Source organism: Neoarius graeffei, chromosome 5 (genome assembly GCF_027579695.1).
Source record: "Neoarius graeffei isolate fNeoGra1 chromosome 5, fNeoGra1.pri, whole genome shotgun sequence".
Lineage (NCBI taxonomy): Eukaryota > Metazoa > Chordata > Actinopteri > Siluriformes > Ariidae > Neoarius > Neoarius graeffei.
This window is the reverse complement of record NC_083573.1, coordinates 2,504,691-2,523,522: the sequence shown is the minus strand read 5'-3', so window position 1 is coordinate 2,523,522 and position 18,832 is coordinate 2,504,691. Positions and strand designations below refer to the sequence as shown.

Here is an 18,832-nt window from a genome sequence, read left to right as displayed (position 1 = left end):
AGTTAAATCAGGAATCCTTCTGTGTTCTGCTCATGAACAATGTTCCCAGATAGAGCTGATGATTTCCAGCCTCAAAACTGTTCAAAAACCCCAAAACATTTGATCAATATTTACTTCAGTATTTTAATTGCCAATATTACTGACTGTACCATAATTAAACATAATGCACACCAGAAGCAGTTGAAAAATATATTCTTCCCACAGCCCAAAGACATGCAGATTACAGGGGATATATAAAGTATACACACCCCATAAAAATGATAGGTTTTTCTGATGTAAAAAAAAGACAAATAATTTCAAAACTTTTCCGACCTTTAATGTGACCTATAACCTGTACAATTCAATTGAAAAAACAAACAAATCTGTTTTGGGGAAAAACATAAAAAATAAATAAACCCTACATAAGCTGGTTGCATCAGTGTTCACCGGCTGTCAGAACTGATGAAGGCAGAAAATCAAGAGAATCTGAGCTGCTTGTGTGACCTGACTGAATGCAGCTGTGGTTAAATTTCCACAAAATATTACATTCCAGACATTTAGCAGACTGTATTAGCTTATTATTTGTCATATTAAGTGTAATGTCTTGTTTGTGTTTTAGTATGTATAGTATGGGATTTGTGGTGTAGGATGTAACTTTGTCTTGTTTTTTATGTATTTTGAAACTTTTTGCCGCCAGTCTTGGCCAGGACTCCCTGGGAGAAGAGTTATTGTAACTCAGTGGGACTTTTCCTGGTTAAATAAAGGTTAAATAAACAAAAAAAATAAATAAATAAACCCAAATTAAGGATGGACTGGCTATTCTATGTCTCACATAACCACACTGAAGGATTGTGATTGAAAATAATTTTCTTTGATAATTTATAGAGCAAGCAATCAAACAGGACTGATGAAAATATTATCGGATGATTTTCCTTTTCAATCATTTGTATGTAACGTATAAAAGATCCTCTCGTGCATCACATCCATTTTGTATGTTTTGGGGTTGGTTTGTTTGGTTGTTCAGTGTTCTGCATGTTTGGACTCCTCCTCAGCCCTTTTCTTCAGCTCTTTCAGTTTCTTCAATATTTCTGGATGCTGAGTTTCTTTTGCTTCCTGAATCAGGAAGTCCAGATCCTGAAGTGTGGACACAGCATCAGTCTTTAAGGCGATCTTCTTCAGGAAGTGCATACACTGATGACATTCATCCACCAGTCTGGTTATTTCTTTTTCTTGTTCTGCCATTTCTTTCTCAAGCTGGGTTATCCATCTCTTTTTCTCCTCAGACTCCATCTCATATTTCTTTTTCAGATCTTCCTGAATCTTCTTGACCTTCCTTGTTTTCCTCACATAGATTTTTGCTTCTTTAACATGGTCAGTGTAGTCACACCTTCCAGTACACACTGTGCACTTGCCCTTTGACATGGCACTACACCATGAAAGATCTCTGGCCCACCAGCATCCTGGGTAATGACAGTTCTCCTCACACACACTGCAGCAAGTCGCCTCTTTGCTCGAACTCGTTGACGGATCAATTGGTACTTTTTCTTTGTAGACTTCATCCATTTCATATTCAAAGTTAACAGTTTTCCTTTTCTCTTCATGCTGCTGCAGAGCTTCATTTACCTGATCAAGCTTCATTTTCTTGAGCTGCATTGCTTTGACTTGTTTCCTTAAACTGCTGATGTGGTCTACTCGTTGCCTGCAATATGTCAGCACGTTTTCCGTATTTTTCCAACTCACAGGTTTGCTCCCATTTAGAAAATGCAAAAATTTCTTCATGCTTGTGTTGAACAGATTCCATGCTGCCTGAAAACCCTGTAACAGTTGTTCATTTTCCTCTTCATGGTCATATTTCGCATAAAAGTTTTCACAGTGACAGCTGTCAAACCTGAAATGCACAGGCTCCTCCTCATCAGTCTGAGCACATGGTATTTTGGCATCTTTAATGGCCTTTAAGGAATTTGTAGACTTTGTTGGGGCGCGTGTGATGAACACAACCAAGTTTTTCTTCACATCATTGCCGAACAATGAGAGAACGGCATTAAAAACATTCTGCTGTTTTTCAGTGAGTCGAACAGTGCTTGATGACACCACAAGGCACACTGCATCAATTTCATGAACCCAGCTGCTGGAATGAAATAACTCAAGTAAACCATCAGAAACTTTTAAATCCTCCTTTCTACCAGAGGTGGAAAAACCCGGGTGCAGAAAGTAAAAACCCTGCCACATTTTTGCTCCAGCCAGTTCAATGAACCAGCTGATCCTAATTACCACATCCCCTAAGCCAGGTTGATGAGCTAATTGGTGAAATCACCTGTGTTAAGAGCACAGGCAGAAGGAAAACCTAAGCAGGATTTTTACTTTGTCAATCCAGTTTTTCCACCTCTGCTTTCTACCTTCCGTTTTTCCAAATCCAGGCGTGTCGATTACGGTCAGAGAGAACGGGCTGTGTTCAGTAAAGATGTCATACACTGTGACTACATTTGTCTGAGAATCACTTGGGTCCTTTTTTGTCTCCATGATTTCAAACCAAATTCTGTCTGGACTGTCCACACCCAGCATATAGTTGACCATGGCATTGACGAGAGTCGACTTCCCCACTCCTGTTTCTCCAACCATGATTATGGTTTTATGAGGTTTGCTCTCATCTTTTTCTCCAAATCCCACTTTCTTCAGTCTTTCACCATCAAGAAGAGTCCATGGGTTTAGTATATATCTTTTGAGGAATCTGTTTCGGCTATCCTTCATATATTTACGTTGTTGTTCCGTTCTTGAGGAGCTCCTAAAATTAGGTCATGTATAGTGCATTAATTCCAAGTTAATTATTAAAGCTCATCATCGACAGATAAAAATGGTACAGATATCATTAATTATCTACAACTGAAACAAACACACACAATCTTGAAAAAAAGACTTTTGGATATGAAGTAAACATTTTGGGGTTGTCGTTATTTTTTGATGGAGGCGTTCAAGTCTTCAATCCTACACAAAACATTGTTGGTGCATAGAGTCATTATATTTTCTGAACTGTGTGGTTGATGCCATTTTGCAACCATATATTTTTGGTTATTCTTTGATTTTAGGTCAATCCAAAGTCATGGGGTGTACAGTGAAATGAATCCTTACCCAAGAGAAGAACGCTGACATTCTGCAATGATGTATCTACAAAGAAGCAGCAAGTTGTTTTTGCTCATGTCTAATTCCATAAAAAAACTTTGTTACAGCAAAATAAAGCGATTCAAATGTGAACATATATTTCAAGCAAAAAGTAAAACTTGAAGACAGCATAGAAATAATCTAATAATTAAATGCTCTACATGCATGCAGTTTTGTTTCATTCAAATATCCAAACACACTTCTCATCACATACATAGCTCACAAAAATTCAAATTCATATTAAGAACAAAGAATAAAGGATTTTTATTTTTCCAGAAGCAGTTCTGTGTAACTTTTCAGTGCCAGTATAACACTTTGTGATGAAACAGCAGAATATCCAACCCATAAATCTTCATAAAATCTAAATATTTTCAAACATAGCTGAACATAATGTTTCTGCTTTTCAGTCTCTTCATGCAAAACACAAACTCACAAGTTATGTAATTATAACATCCCCTCTGTTAGAATTAGGTGATTTAAGGGAATTATCGATATATTCCCAGTCTCGACTCAACAATTAATACCAGAGTGATTAATAAACATAGTCAAGATAATTATGATTGTAGAATGTGGTTGTTTATCACCTTCCAAGAGACACCCATACAGGCCAGAGTTTATTCAAGGTTCAGGTGATTTACAGGAAATCTCTGCTGAAGATGTAACGTGAAAGGAAACTCAGTGCGTTTGTGAGTAGTTAAAGCAAACTGTGAATAACTTTGTAAGTTCATTGTAAATCTAACTCATCGTTGTGTAGTGGTGTGCAGTTGTGTTCATCAGTTTCAATCTTATGACAAAAAGACAATTTCAGACCAAATTCAAAATAGCATCGTGCATGGACAAAGCAGCTTCTGTGGCTCCAGCTAATGGTGCTGTGTTATTGTCTGTCGAAGACAGTCAGTCTCTCTCATAGTTACAGCCAGTAACCCTGATAGTTTTGGGCTCAAAGAGCAGCTTTGTAATACCGACATCACAAAGAGAGAAGCTATGTGGCCTCGGACTACGACGTGGACAAAGGTTCAACACTGTGCTGCCTGTTTCAGCTACGCAGGTAAGGAGGCACCACAAGCAGAGCGAGAGGAACCGGAAGTGAGGCAAATGAGTGGGTGTCTGCTGGAGTCAAAAGGCTAACTCTAGCCAATCACCTCTCCCATTAGTACCACTAGCTAATGTGTGTTCTCTGGACAATAAAATGGACCACCTGAGACTTTGACCACCCAGTCTGAAACAAGGAACTGCTGTGTACTTATCTTCATGGAAACATGGCTGCAGAACAACATCCCCGACAAAGCTATCCAGCTACAGGGGCTAACATCGTTCCATGCGGAAAGGAACATTGAGACCTCCAGTAAGAGTCATGGTGGTGGATTGTATGTTTATACCAACAATGAGTGGTGTTTTAATGCATTGACAGTCGCTACTCATTGCTCACCACAGAGAGTGTTTTTAGTGGTGAAATGCCGGCCGTTTTATCTACGATGGGAATTCACCACTATTATAGTAGGAGCAGTGTACATCCCTCCCAGTGCTAATGCCAGTGCTAATCCTAACAAAGACCAAGCGTGAGCTCAACGATACCATCAGTGAGCAACAAATGGCCCACCCAATGGCTTTTTCATTGTTGCTGGGGATTTCAACCATGCCAACCTGTTAAGAGCAAGAGACACTACCTTCAAGTTGGAAGAGGAAGGGCCTCTCAGGTCAGTAAGGGCTTAGAATCAGAAACAGAAACACTTTTATTGCCAGGTATGCGAACACATGAGGAATTTGACTCCAGTACCACTTAGCTTTCATAGTACAACACAGATAAAAGCGTATACACAAAAACAAACAAACAAAACAAAGGAATGGTAATAGTCAGGAATAATAGGGAATACAGAGAGAGAGTCTAACTGCAGTGATCTTCAGGCGAAGATTGTTGCTCCAGCAATGACCTTGACCAAGGCAGTGCTGGCTGAGAGAGCCGAAGATAAGATTGGAATTTGTTTAGGCTTGAAAAGGGTAGACATGGCAGACTACCCCACTCATCCATTCTGGTCCCTAAAAACCATTTCTCTCTGCAAAGCCATCAACTTCTCCTAGATGAATCCACAGAGTGGCTAAAAGTTCTGAATAGCCACAGTCTAAGTGCCAACAGCTCTGCCCACCACTTCAGTCATGTCGGGCAGCTTTATGGGGCTTTGAACAGCTGTCACCGTTTTCTGATTTCCTTGATACACCAGGGCAATGCCTAGTCCAATCAGCAAAAGTCCTGTGATCATGGTTCCGAATAGGGAATTATTCTCAATGTCCTCCACAGAAAGAACTGCCAGGCACACGACACGCCACCTCTCCCACACGTCCATCGTATATCCAGCTGCGAACGTTCCGGCAGGACAGGCTGGTTCCCCCGAACCCAGGCTTCTTGTCGAGAAGATTGTGTCAATTGCGTGAAGAGACCAGTTTATCAAATCCATGAATTTTGATTTGAAGAACAATGCAGAAAGGGTCTCTCAGACAAGACGAGTCAGCAGAGCAGAAGCAGGAAAGCTCAGGGGAGGAGAGGCAGAGAAATGCGAAATGAGAGGAAAAAAACACCTCCGCATTATGCTCCTATCAGGAGCACTATGTGGAAACATTTAAAAAACCTCAGCACAGCAGCTTTCTGTGAAAGCACGGAGAAGAATTAACACAACAATTACACAAAACATAGAAAGTATGAGAGAGCGAAGTCCCGAGGCAGCCGTCCGTGGCGCCATCTTAGCTTTCCAAGGTCACCAGTAAAGCAAATTTCTAGTATGCACAGAAGATTAATAACCACTTCTGTGATACTAAGGAACCGAGACACATGTGGCAGGGTATTGAAGCCCTAACAGACTATAAAATCACACCATGCATGCCAGGACACATGCCTTGGCAAAGTGTATGGAGATCCTGAGGTGCCCAGTCAACAGAATCCCCCTCTCAACCTCACCGATGTGGTCCAAAGGTGAGCAGAGCAATATGTTTGGCATCAGCTTGGCTGCAGGAGCTGCCGGAAGGTCATCAGTGTTGATGATCCAACTGCCTTAGGGGCCCCGCTCCAGATTTTTCCTCGAGGTTTAGTCCTGAAGACTTTTCCATGACTGGATATGGCCGCAAGGCAGTGGAGGTTTGGAATCAGAGTTTATCTTCTCCTATGGACTACCTTCCCAGGCTGATGAGCTCCACCTACCTGAAGCAACTGGTTTTCAGGTGCCCTCGTCCCTTGCTCTGTCAGCAGAAGCATCTCCGCCGGGTTTAGAAACTCAGCTGCACGAGCAGGCCAGGAGTTGGACTTGGTTGTCAGGGGCTATTTGAGGCACATGCCATGTGGGAGCACTTTATAGGCAGTGGGAGCTTGTCCCCACCACCACCCCTGGCAACGACAACCTTGGAACCAAAATCACACCACATGCCAACAACAGTGACACTCACTTCCCTGACATGTTAAATGACTTCTGCGCATGCTTTGAAACTCAGCACCACATTAGTGAGGTTGAGACAAAAGAGATTATTGTTGATTTCCGGAGAGGGTCGGCTGACCACCCTGTGCACTGGCACTTTATTCTCTGCTTCATCACATCTGCTTTCATCGTTCTGCTGCTGTTTACCCGATGTCACACTGTCTTTTGGCTGCATTATTTATGCAATTAATTTTATATTATGATGCTTCATGTTGTGTTTTGTTACGTTACATTTGGCCGAGTTATGTTGTGTGATGACATACTGTGTACACATGTATGTGAGGCTGAGTTATGTCAAGTTGTGTATGATAAATTCAGTTATTTTATGTTGTGTTATGTGATGTTTGCGCAGCTCTTTACCAGCTCTTGCAATATTTAATGTTTACTGTTTTATCGTGATTTATTGTTTGTACTATCTATGGACTTTGGTCTGTAAGAAAACGATCTTCTGTATCCTACCTATATGGAAAAATGACAAAGTTGAGATGAGTAGTTCTTGATTTACAGTTTAGAAACCAACTATAATTTGTTGTTAAATTTACTTGAGTAAAAACGTGTTCTGTATCTTTCCACACTGGGAAACCTGTAGAACGTCATAGCATGCTTAAATTACTCAAGAGCCCAAACACAGGAGCAATGGATAAGTTTTCCACCTTTCATCATGAACATATTACAACTACAAAGCTATCAGAGAAGCAAAACATATGTATTATTCACTGTTATCTCATTAACAGCTTTAGAAATATATAAGAAAAAAAACCCCAAAGTGCACCAAGTGTACACTGTCTGAATAAGGGTTAGTGTGACCCCTCTGTTGGTTATGTATCTGGTGGTGGTGAGGGTGGAGTTGGGGGATCTGAACCTGAGCAGTGGATTCAAAATGTCCCTGATACCAAGAACCTTCTGTCGAAGGACAATGTTTGATTTTGTGATCATCATCAGACATGAGACCGTTTGTTTTTGACACTCGAGTCACAAGAGACGCAGATCAGTCAAGTGTTCTCTACTTGCTGGTGAGCTGGTTTCATCACACAGGGTGCAGCTCAGATTTCTCAGGTAAACCCAGGAGAGTCTTTCAGGTTCTCATGGGAGCAAATGGAAAAAGCTTTACAGGAAGCTAATTTAACCTCTGAATGAACTGCTCCTGTGTACACTGAGGTTGGTAATATCCCTCAATCATAGAGGCAGCTGCAACAAGCGGTTCCCGAAAGGCTGTCAAAGAGGGGGAAACAAGTTAAATCAGGAATCCTTCTGTGTTCTGCTCATGAACAATGTTCCCAGATAGAACTGATGATTTCCAGCCTCAAAACTGTTCAAAAACCCCAAAACATTTGATCAATATTTACTTCAGTATTTTAATTGCCAATATTACTGACTGTACCATAATTAAACATAATGCACACCAGAAGCAGTTGAAAAATATATTCTTCCCACAGCCCAAAGACATGCAGATTACAGGGGATATATAAAGTATACACACCCCATTAAAATGATAGGTTTTTCTGATGTTAAAAAAAAAGCACGACAAATAATTTCAAAACTTTTCCCACCTTGAATGTGACCTATAACCTGTACAATTCAATTGAAAAACAAAAAAATCTGTTTGGGGGAAAAACATAAAAAATGAAAAAAACCTACAATAAGCTGGTTGCATCAGTGTTCACCAGCTGTCAGAACTGATGAAGGCAGAAAATCAAGAGAATCTGAGCTGCTTGTGTGACCTGACTGAATGCAACTGCGGTTAAATTTCCCCAAAATATTACATTCCAGACATTTAGCAGATGCTCTTATCAAGAGTGACATACAACAAGTGTAAAAATCAAGCACAAGAAGTACTAAACTTCAAGACAAGAAAGTTCGAGTGCCAACTGAACAAGTGACTTTGTTACTTCAACAGAATATTACACTATCAGCAAACAGCCAAGGAAAACAAGCCAACCATACAAATGAACTCACAAAGTACAACTAAATTGAGAAAAATAAAACCCCAACGGCTTACACCAAGTTATTATGAGCAGGCGAGACAGTACACAGCCTGGGCTGGTTGGTCAAGGCAGCTACAGTATGTGATTACACAGTAGGCAGGGAAGCAGGGGAGAGGTGCAGCCTGAAGAGGCGAGTCTTCAGTCTGCGCTTGAAGGTGGTCAGAGAGTCAGCAGTTCTGACCTCAATGGGAAGGTCATTCCACTAATGGGGAACCAGGACAGACAGCAGTCTAGAGCAGGCTGGGCAGGAACGGAGAGAAGGGGCCAGACGACCAGTAGTTGTGGAACGTAAGGATCTTGCTGGCGTGTAGGGGTGGATCAGCCTCTGGAGGAATGCTGGACTGACCCCTTGACTGCCTGGTAAGCAAGCACCAACATCTTAAATTTGATGCGAACTGCGATGGGCAGCCAATGAAGGGCGGCAAGCAAGAGAGGTGACATGGGATGAACCAGGAAGGTTGTAGACCAGGTGGGCTGCAGCATTCTGGATGAGCTGCAGGGGTCTGGTGACAGATACACTGTAAAAAAAGAATAGTTGAGAATACTTGAAATTTCAAGGCAACAGTCTGCATTAAGAATTTTATGTTTTGCCAATGATGTGCCCATGATAATCCAAACTATGATAAAACTGTTATCTTTATTAAGAATTCTTAATTAAGTCAATTTTCAATTCCTCATTCTGCGAACATAGATTTATCTTTTTGCTGAACAGTGGCATTCACAGTAGTACAAAAAGGCAATTGAGGTTATCAGACTTTTTTGGGGGGCTTTTTTCACCTTTATTTGGATAGGACAGTGTAGAGACAGGAAATGAGTGGGAGAGAGGGACGGGGAGGGATCGGGAAACGACCTCAGGTCGGAATCGAACCCGGGTCCCTGGATTTATGGCATGGCGCCTTATCCACCTGAGCCACGATGCCATACCCACGATGTGGGTTTTAAAAACTTTATTTCAATATTGAAGTTTTGTAATTGTGTAGAACAATGAAAAAAGGCATGTATAGTTTAATGATAAATTGTGATAACCTCAGGGGCTCTCAAGGTAATTTCCCGATCCCTCCCCGTCTCTCTCTCTCCCGCTCATTTCCTGTCTCTACACTGTCCTATCCAATAGAGGTGAAAAAAGCCCCCAAAAAATCTAAAAAAAAAAATTGTGATAACCTCAATTGCCTTTTTGCACTACTGTGAATGCCACTGTTCAGCAAAAAGAGAAATCTATGTTGGCAGAATGAGGAATTGGAAATTGACTTAATTAAGAATTCTTAATAAAGATAACAGTTTTATCATAGTTTGGATTATCATGGGCACATCATTGGCAAAACATAAAATTCTTAATGCAGACTGTTGCCTTGAAATTTCAAGTATTCTCAACTATTTTTTTTTTACAGTGTACTGGGAAGCCAGCAAGGAGAGAGTTGCAGTAGTCCAAGCGGTGCTTGGATCAGGAGCTGAGTAGAGTAGAGTAGGTGGTGAGGAAGGGGCAGATCTTTTGGATGTTGTAAAGTAGAAATCTACATGTCTGGGTCACTGCAGTGATGTTCACCGAAAAGGAGACTGTCGAACACCACCCCAAGGTCCTTTGTGCTGGGTGAAGGTGACGGATGTCCCACAGGGAGATGTCAAAACCACTGTGCTAATTTTTTACAGTTGCATTTGGAATATTTTCCACTCGACATGTCATAAAGCTCCTCTTATTCACTCACTCACAACACTGTTTTTGTCCTCCATGTTTTTCTGTTGCTTGTCCACCAAATTGTGACTTGATTGGTTGAGAGGTTAAAAAAAGTGCATCCTATCACTCAGTGTTTTTCTAAGAGACATTATACTTAAACTTGGAAGCTTGTAAAGTACAGATGACACTATTTTTTAAAGTGGATACATTCTGATAACCAGCCACTTCCTGTTGGATCACCTACAAAACATGAGAGAAAAATTCTTCTTGTGAAAGCAGTCAGGTCTGTTGGGATTCTGTATCCATTTTCCTGGAGAAGTTAGATTCCATGGTTTTGGGGAGTGAGCCACTTTTCCTCTGGAGGACAAAGATGGAGACATTCAATGTGTGTATTGTCGATTTCACAATCCATTTATCAGGAACTGTACCTCATTTTTTCCTTCTATATATGGCTTCATTCTTTTCCTTCTTGGAGCACCCTAATGGGGCATGGAACCTTGAAGGTTTTTGATTTCATTGATTCACTTGCAGGTCTGCTCTGGGGATGTTTCATTTCTGTTTCCATTCAGCCATTTTTTTTTTTTGAGAGGACAGGGACTTGATGGACCTCACACACCTTCACTTCTTCTGTTGATCATTTTATTTCACGTGACTGGAAGGTGACATGTTCATCCACCAGATGATTATTTCAATGTTAGCATCAAACCCAAATCAAGGATGGACTGGCTCACATAACCACACTGAAGGATTGTGATTGAAAATAATTTTCTTTGATAATTTATAGAGCAAGCAATCAAACAGGACTGATGAAAATATTATCGGATGATTTTCCTTTTCAATCATTTGTATGTAACGTATAAAAGATCCTCTCGTGCATCACATCCATTTTGTATGTTTTGGGGTTGGTTTGTTTGGTTGTCCAGTGTTCTGCATGTTTGGACTCCTCCTCAGCCCTTTTCTTCAGCTCTTTCAGTTTCTTCAATATTTCTGGACGTTGAGTTTCTTTTGCTTCCTGAATCAGGAAGTCCAGATCCTGAAGTGTGGACACAGCATCAGTCTTTAAGGCGATCTTCTTCAGGAAGTGCATACACTGATGACATTCATCCACCAGTCTGGTTATTTCTTTTACTTGTTCTGCCATTTCTTTCTCAAGCTGGGTTATCCATCTCTTTTTCTCCTCAGACTCTGTCTTGTATTTCTTTTTCAGATCTTCCTGAATCTTCTTGACCTTCCTTGTTTTCCTCACATAGATTTTCGCTTCTTTAACATGGTCAGTGTAGTCACACCTTCCAGTACACACTGTGCACTTGCCCTTTGACATGGCACTACACCATGAAAGATCTCTGACCCACCAGCATCCTGGGTAATGACAGTTCTCCTCACACACACTGCAGCAAGTCGCCTCTTTGCTCGAACTCGTTGACGGATCAATTGGTACTTTTTCTTTGTAGACTTCATCCATTTCATATTCAAAGTTAACAGTTTTCCTTTTCTCTTCATGCTGCTGCAGAGCTTCATTTACCTGATCAAGCTTCATTTTCTTGAGCTGCATTGCTTTGACTTGTTTCCTTAAACTGCTGATGTGGTCTACTTGTTGCCTGCAATATGTCAGCACGTTTTCCGTATTTTTCCAACTCACAGGTTTGCTCCCATTTAGAAAATGCAAAAATTTCTTCATGCTTGTGTTGAACAGATTCCATGCTGCCTGAAAACCCTGTAACAGTTGTTCATTTTCCTCTTCATGGTCATATTTCGCATAAAAGTTTTCACAGTGGCAGTTGTCAAACCTGAAATGCACAGGCTCCTCCTCATCAGTCTGAGCACATGGTATTTTGGCATCTTTAATGGCCTTTAAGGAATTTGTAGACTTTGTTGGGGCGCGTGTGATGAACACAACCAAGTTTTTCTTCACATCGTTGCCGAACAATGAGAGAACGGCATTAAAAACATTCTGCTGTTTTTCAGTGAGTCGAACAGTGCTTGATGACACCACAAGGCACACTGCATCAATTTCATGAACCCAGCTGCTGGAATGAAATAACTCAAGTAAACCATCAGAAACTTTTAAATCCTCCTTTCTACCTTCCGTTTTTCCAAATCCAGGCGTGTCGATGACGGTCAGAGAGAATGGGCTGTGTTCAGTAAAGATGTCATACACTGTGACTACATTTGTCTGAGAATCACTTTGGTCCGTTTTTGTCTCGATGATTTCAAACCAAATTCTGTCTGTACTGTCCACACCCAGCATATAGTTGACCATGGCATTGACGAGAGTCGACTTCCCCACTCCCGTTTCTCCAACCATGATTATGGTTTTATGAGGTTTGCTCTCATCTTTTTCTCCGAATCCCACTTTCTTCAGTCTTTCACCATCAAAAAGAATCCACGGATTTAGTATATATCTTGTGAGGAATCCGTTTCGGCTATTCTTCATATATTTACGTTGTTGTTCCTTTCTTGAGGAGCTCCTAAAATTAGGTCATGTATAGTGCATTAATTTCAAGTTAATTATTAAAGCTCAACATAGACAGATAAAAATGGTACAGATATCATTAATTATCTACAACTGAAACAAACACACAATCTTGAAAAAAAGACACTTTTGGATATGAAGTAAACGTTTTGGGAACACATTTCTCTTGTTTGAATTCAACATTAGAGTTTTTGTTTGCTTGCCTGCTTTTTTGATTAAAGACTGAAGCTATAATGGGGATAATGTAGTTCTGTCAGATGGAACCTTACCAAGACAACTGTTGACCATCTTCCATGACTGCTTGTGCTATACAAGTGTCTAAATGTGAGGAAAGAGAAAAAACATTTTGACCGATCAGTTATTGGTACAGTTATAGGTAAAATAATAAAACATGCACAGTGGGACCGTCACATCCACAGGGGACACGTCCCAAGACCTAACATAGATAGTCAAAACCGCAGACAGGAGTGAACCACGTATACATCTATTTCATGTACATCTATACCTTTGATGAAGTTTAATTTATAAGTTACACACAGTGACATTAACAGTAACTAATAATAAAACAACTACTACAATATACCCAAATAAAAGTGATGTGAACATGGTCTGTTTATCTCTTGAATGGGATTCTGACATTTCCACTTAATATTTTTGGCCCGGGTTAAACCGCAGTTACAGAGTCAGCGCCTAACTATATGAAATACGATCGTAATGTGAGAACACTGGCACACTTCAGCACTTGCTTTACACATCACTGTTCCCAAATATTACTTTTTGCCAAAAGGTCAATGATCAATTTTGAGATTAACAGACTTGATCTTCAGCAATATGTTTTGAACATGGGAGCAAAGAGAAGAGAGAGTTGTATTCGTTGTCCAGGGCACCAGCCAGATTTCCCCCAGGAAAGCTTTCCAGGCTACTTTGGAGAATGTGGTAGACACTTCAGTGAACAACAAACTGTGTGAGATCAGGGACATTAAGTCTGTTTGGACCATATTCAAGTCCTCAATCACAGAGGGCGCTACAAGAAGCTTCTGGCTGCCGAACTGGCTGGAGGTGCCCAGGGATGCGTTGGTGGACACCAGGGCTAAGGGAAGCTATCAAATTAAAGAAGGAGGCTTTCTGAGTAATGAGACTCCTGATTCAACTGAGAGGTACAGAAGAGGCAGAAAAATTTTGCAGAAGCAGCTGCAAAATTTTATGGGATAGAGTTTTGGGAGGCCATGGGAAAAAAAAGACTTTTGGGTGGCCCAAAATATGCTCTGCCAAACCATTTGGTGCCTCAGGAAGGGGAGATGAGACCATGTGCAATCTTTGCTAAGCAAGTGCAGGAGGATGTTGACCTCTCCAAAGGATACCGTTGTGAGATGGAAGGAGCACTTGGAGGAAACTCCTGAACCCACTGGACATGTCCTCTCTTCAGGAGACAGAAATCTTTGCTGTTTTGGAGTTCATCCTTGTGGGTGAGGTTGCTCTGGGGCTAAGAAACCTTCAAGGCTGAGGAGCGGATGAGATTCAGCAAGACATGCTGAAGGCAGTGGACAAGGTTGCTGTTGTGTGGATGACATGCCTCAATGTTTCACAAAGACTGGGGACATTGTCTGTGGAAAGTTCTCTCTATTTTTTAAAAGGGGACCAGAGAAAGTGTTTCAGTTATTAGAGAAATACACTTCTCGGCACCTCAGGGAAAAGTCCATGCCTGGTTTCTGGAGACTCCATTCAAGAGCTGAGCCAAGTCTTGATGCATTCTATAAATCCCAAGATATTGCCCTTATGTCAATGATGCACAAGTACAGGCAATTTTCAACAAAAGACATCATACATACAGATGGCTTTTTTTTTTTGGCTTGCACCACATTTTCTTAATAAAATCAAAGCCCAGCACTTTCAGTCCATGACCATGAAAAGGGTGAAGGATAAATATCAGTTATGGTGTTGATGAGGCAAACAGAGTATCAGAGGATCGGCAAAAGGCAGAGTCAAAACAAGCAGAACAAAGTCAGGAGCCAGAGGAACGAAATAGAGAATCAAAGCTTGGTCTAGACAGACAATATGTACTGCACATATACTTTAAGTGTGTGAGAGTTCAGCCTTCTTACAAGGGCGTACCGATTGCACTCTAATCACAGGTGCATGTAATTAGTCTGAGTGGCAGGCGTAGATGAGAGCCAAGCTCAAGCTCACACAGACATGCCAGAACCACCCCCCAAAGAGCTCCCTCCAGGAGCTAAAAACCGACTTGGTCCAGCCCCAGGGATGAGGACCTGGCGCTGGACCAAGTCTGCATGAAGCTTCGCTCTGGCTCGGGGAAGACATGGCATCAGAACATGGGCTCAGGCAGAGGATTGGGTCCTGGTTAGGCCTTGAATGAGGGCGAGGACAGAGGTGGAGGCTTTGGTTCAGGCTTGGACTCGTACTGGGTTGGGGATACGGGTGGAGGCTCAGGCATAGCTTCAGGCATGATCGTGGGCTGAGGCACTGACATGGACTCAGGCATTGACATGGGTTCAGACCTAGACAAGGGCCTGAGCCTAGGCATGGACCCTGATGTTGGCATAGGCATGGACTCCAGCATGGACATGGGCTTGAGCATGGGCATTGACCCTGGCATCAGCATGGGCATAGATTCGAACATGGGCATGGACTCAGACATCAGCATGGGCATGCAGACCTAACAGTAAATGTAAAGGGGAATGCATGTTTATTTTTCATCTTTGAATTTCTAATAAAGCTGAGGCTAATGTGTTTACAGATTTATCAAAATTGTACCTTGTCCTTCTAAGGAATGATCTTGTTGGTAGCTGGTGTCTAGAAATAAATCAGATTTTTTCCCCCAAAGTCTCAGTTTCAGGAAAGGGAAAACATTATTCTCAGGGCAAAATAAGTCACATGCACATTAAAAATTCAAGTATATAAAGTGAAGCATTAATGCATAATATATGTAGGCCTGTGTCAAGTGCAAACTTTTGGCTGACAATGAATTTTATCACAAGCATAATAGTATTGCAGTTGTGCACATATGTATGTGAAGAAACAGCTTTTTAACCATGTAAATAAGTTACATTTCTTTTAAACTTTAAAAACACTGCAAAGAGAAGATGGCAGTGTCGTTGTCGTGGCTATCCCTCGAAAGTGAGGATGATGTTCTCCTAGTTGTTGGCAGCTCGGGCTTGGTGGGTTCTCAGGTGGCTGAGGGGTCCAATCCTTGATTCACAGGATTTGTTGCAGATGCTGGTGGTGGGAAAATGCAGGCGGTCCAAATTTTGCGCACGTTCTTTCCTTTGCCTCCTCTTCTCCTCAATGTGGTTCATCCTCTGGTTTTTGAAATTCTCGACTTTTTCTTTGATGGTTGCTCTCCAGGCACGATAGTTTCTAGCCTGGTCTTCCCAGTTGTTCCAGTCAGTGCCGCAGCTTTTCAGGTTTTGTTTCAGCAAGTCCTTGTATTGTTTCTTTTGTCCTCCTCTGGACCACTTTCCTTCTCAGAGTTGGGAGAAGAAGACCTGTTTTGGAAGTTGGCTGTCCTCCATTCTGATGATGTCACCATCCCACCACAACTGGCTTTGGATGATGGACTCCATGCTCAGGAGTTTAACTTCAACCAAGATGCTGACGTTGGCATGGTAGTTCTCCCAGCCGATGCAAAGGACGCTCTTCAAACAGTGTAGATGGAAACACTCAAGGGTCTTCAGGTGGCAGTGGTAGGTGGTCCAGGTTTCAGATCCGTACACAAGAGTTGGAATGACGACAGGTCTGTAAATGTGGATCTTCGTTTCGTCTCAGAGGTCTTGGTTTTGGAAGACATAAGAGCACAGGCGGCCGAAAGCTGTTCCAGCACATTTAAGTTGGTGTTGGATCTCGTCATCAATGTTACCGTTTGAAGACACGTGGCAGCCAAGGTACAGGAAGTGGTTCACATTCTCCAAAAGTTGTCCCTTCAGTTTCACAGCAGGGACTTTTGGGTTGAACTCATGGGGAGCAGGTTGGTACGAGACTTGCATTTCCTTCAGGTTGATGTGAATGCCGAGCTTGGTATAGGTATCATGGAAGGTTTTGAGGATTGTTTGAAGACCTTTCTCTATGAGAGATGACACGCCATTGTCTTCGGCAAACTGGAAGTCCAGAAGCGAGGTGGCTGACGTTTTGTTCTTGGCTCTCAGCTGAGAAAGGTTGAAGAGCTTTCCATTGGTTCTGTACATGATGTCCATCCCTGGTGGTACTTTGTCCCTGAACAGGTGGATAAAGGTGGCGATGAAGACAGTAAACAAGGTTGGCATGGTGAGACAGCCTTGGTTCATTCCAGATTTGACCTTGAAGGTTGCTGTTTTTGTTCTGCTCATCAGGACCATGGCAGACATGTCATCTTGAAGAAGTCTCAAGATCTTAATGAACAACTCAGGGCAGCCAATTCTGCTGAGGCTCTTCCACAAGAGTGGTTATGAGACACTGTTGAATGCTTTAGTGAGATCTACGAAAGCAAGATGCATCGCCTGGAGTTGTTCCCGATATTTTTCTTGCAGCTGACAAACGATGAAAATCATGTTCATCCTCCCTCTCCAGTGGTCAAAAAGCTGCACTGTGTTTTAGGGAGCGTACTTTCTGCAATGGGTTTCAGCTGGTAGTTGGTGATGCGAGCAAGGACCTTCTCTGTGATGGATAGCAAGGAAATTCCACGGTAGTTGCAGCAGTCAGACTTGTCTCCTTTCTGCTTGTACAACCCCATTTCCAAAAAAGTTGGGACAAAGTACAAATTGTAAATAAAAACAGAATGCAATGATGTGGAAGTTTCAAAATTCCATATTTTATTCAGAATAGAACATAGATGGCATATCAAATGTTTAAACTGAGAAAATGTATCATTTAAAGAGAAAAATTAGGTGATTTTAAATTTCATGACAACAACACATCTCAAAAAAGTTGGGACAAGGCCATGTTTCCCACTGTGAGACATCCCCTTTTCTCTTTACAACAGTCTGTAAACGTCTGGGGACTGAGGAGACAAGTTGCTCAAGTTTAGGGATAGGAATGTTAACCCATTCTTGTCTAATGTAGGATTCTAGTTGCTCAATTGTCTTAGGTCTTTTTTGTCGTATCTTCCATTTTATGATGCGCCAAATGTTTTCTATGGGTGAAAGATCTGGACTGCAGGCTGGCCAGTTCAGTACCCGGACCCTTCTTCTACGCAGCCATGATGCTGTAATTGACGCAGTATGTGGTTTGGCACTGTCATGTTGGAAACTGCAAGGTCTTCCCTGAAAGAGACGTCGTCTGGATGGGAGCATATGTTGCTCTAGAACCTGGATATACCTTTCAGCATTGATGGTGTCTTTCCAGATGTGTAAGCTGCCTATGCCACACGCACTAATGCAACCCCATACCATCAGAGATGCAGGCTTCTGAACTGAGCGCTGATAACAACTTGGGTCGTCCTTCTCCTCTTTAGTCCGAATGACACGGCATCCCTGATTTCCATAAAGAACTTCAAATTTTGATTTGTCTGACCACAGAACAGTTTTCCACTTTGCCACAGTCCATTTTAAATGAGCCGTGGCCCAGAGAAGACGTCTGCGCTTCTGGATCACGTTTAGATATGGCTTCTTCTTTGAACTATAGAGTTTTAGCTGGCAACGGCGGATGGCACGGTGAATTGTGTTCACAGATAATGTTCTCTGGAAATATTCCTGAGCCCATTTTGTGATTTCCAATACAGAAGCATGCCTGTATGTGATGCAGTGCCGTCTAAGGGCCCGAAGATCACGGGCACCCAGTATGGTTTTCCGGCCTTGACCCTTACGCACAGAGATTCTTCCAGATTCTCTGAATCTTTTGATGATATTGTGCACTGTAGATGATGATATGTTCAAACTCTTTGCAATTTTACACTGTCGAACTCCTTTCTGATATTGCTCCACTATTTGTCGGCGCAGAATTAGGGGGATTGGTGATCCTCTTCCCATCTTTACTTCTGAGAGCCGCTGCCACTCCAAGATGCTCTTTTTATACCCAGTCATGTTAATGACCTATTGCCAATTGACCTAATGAGTTGCAATTTGGTCCTCCAGCTGTTCCTTTTTTGTACATTTAACTTTTCCAGCCTCTTATTGCC

The 18,832-nt window shown here is 41.9% G+C and overlaps 1 protein-coding gene across 5 annotated transcripts in view; it reads right to left on the bottom strand.

The window, feature by feature from the left end:
- Positions 1-9,971: 9,971 nt before the first annotated feature.
- Positions 9,972-18,832, bottom strand: part of LOC132886372 (uncharacterized) — a 30,348-nt gene continuing 21,487 nt past the window's right edge. For 3 of the 5 annotated variants that reach the window (XM_060920956.1, XM_060920955.1, XM_060920958.1), the window contains exons 5-6: positions 12,996-13,044; positions 9,972-12,721 (exon numbers count right to left, since the gene is read on the bottom strand). In XM_060920956.1, the coding sequence (XP_060776939.1) occupies positions 11,089-12,721; positions 12,996-13,021 (1,659 nt within the window). In that variant the 5' untranslated portion in view covers positions 13,022-13,044 and the 3' untranslated portion in view covers positions 9,972-11,088. Of the gene's footprint in view, positions 12,722-12,995; positions 13,780-15,498; positions 15,538-18,832 lie in introns of those variants that run through there. The other 2 variants (XM_060920957.1, XM_060920959.1) reach the window with 2 other exon arrangements.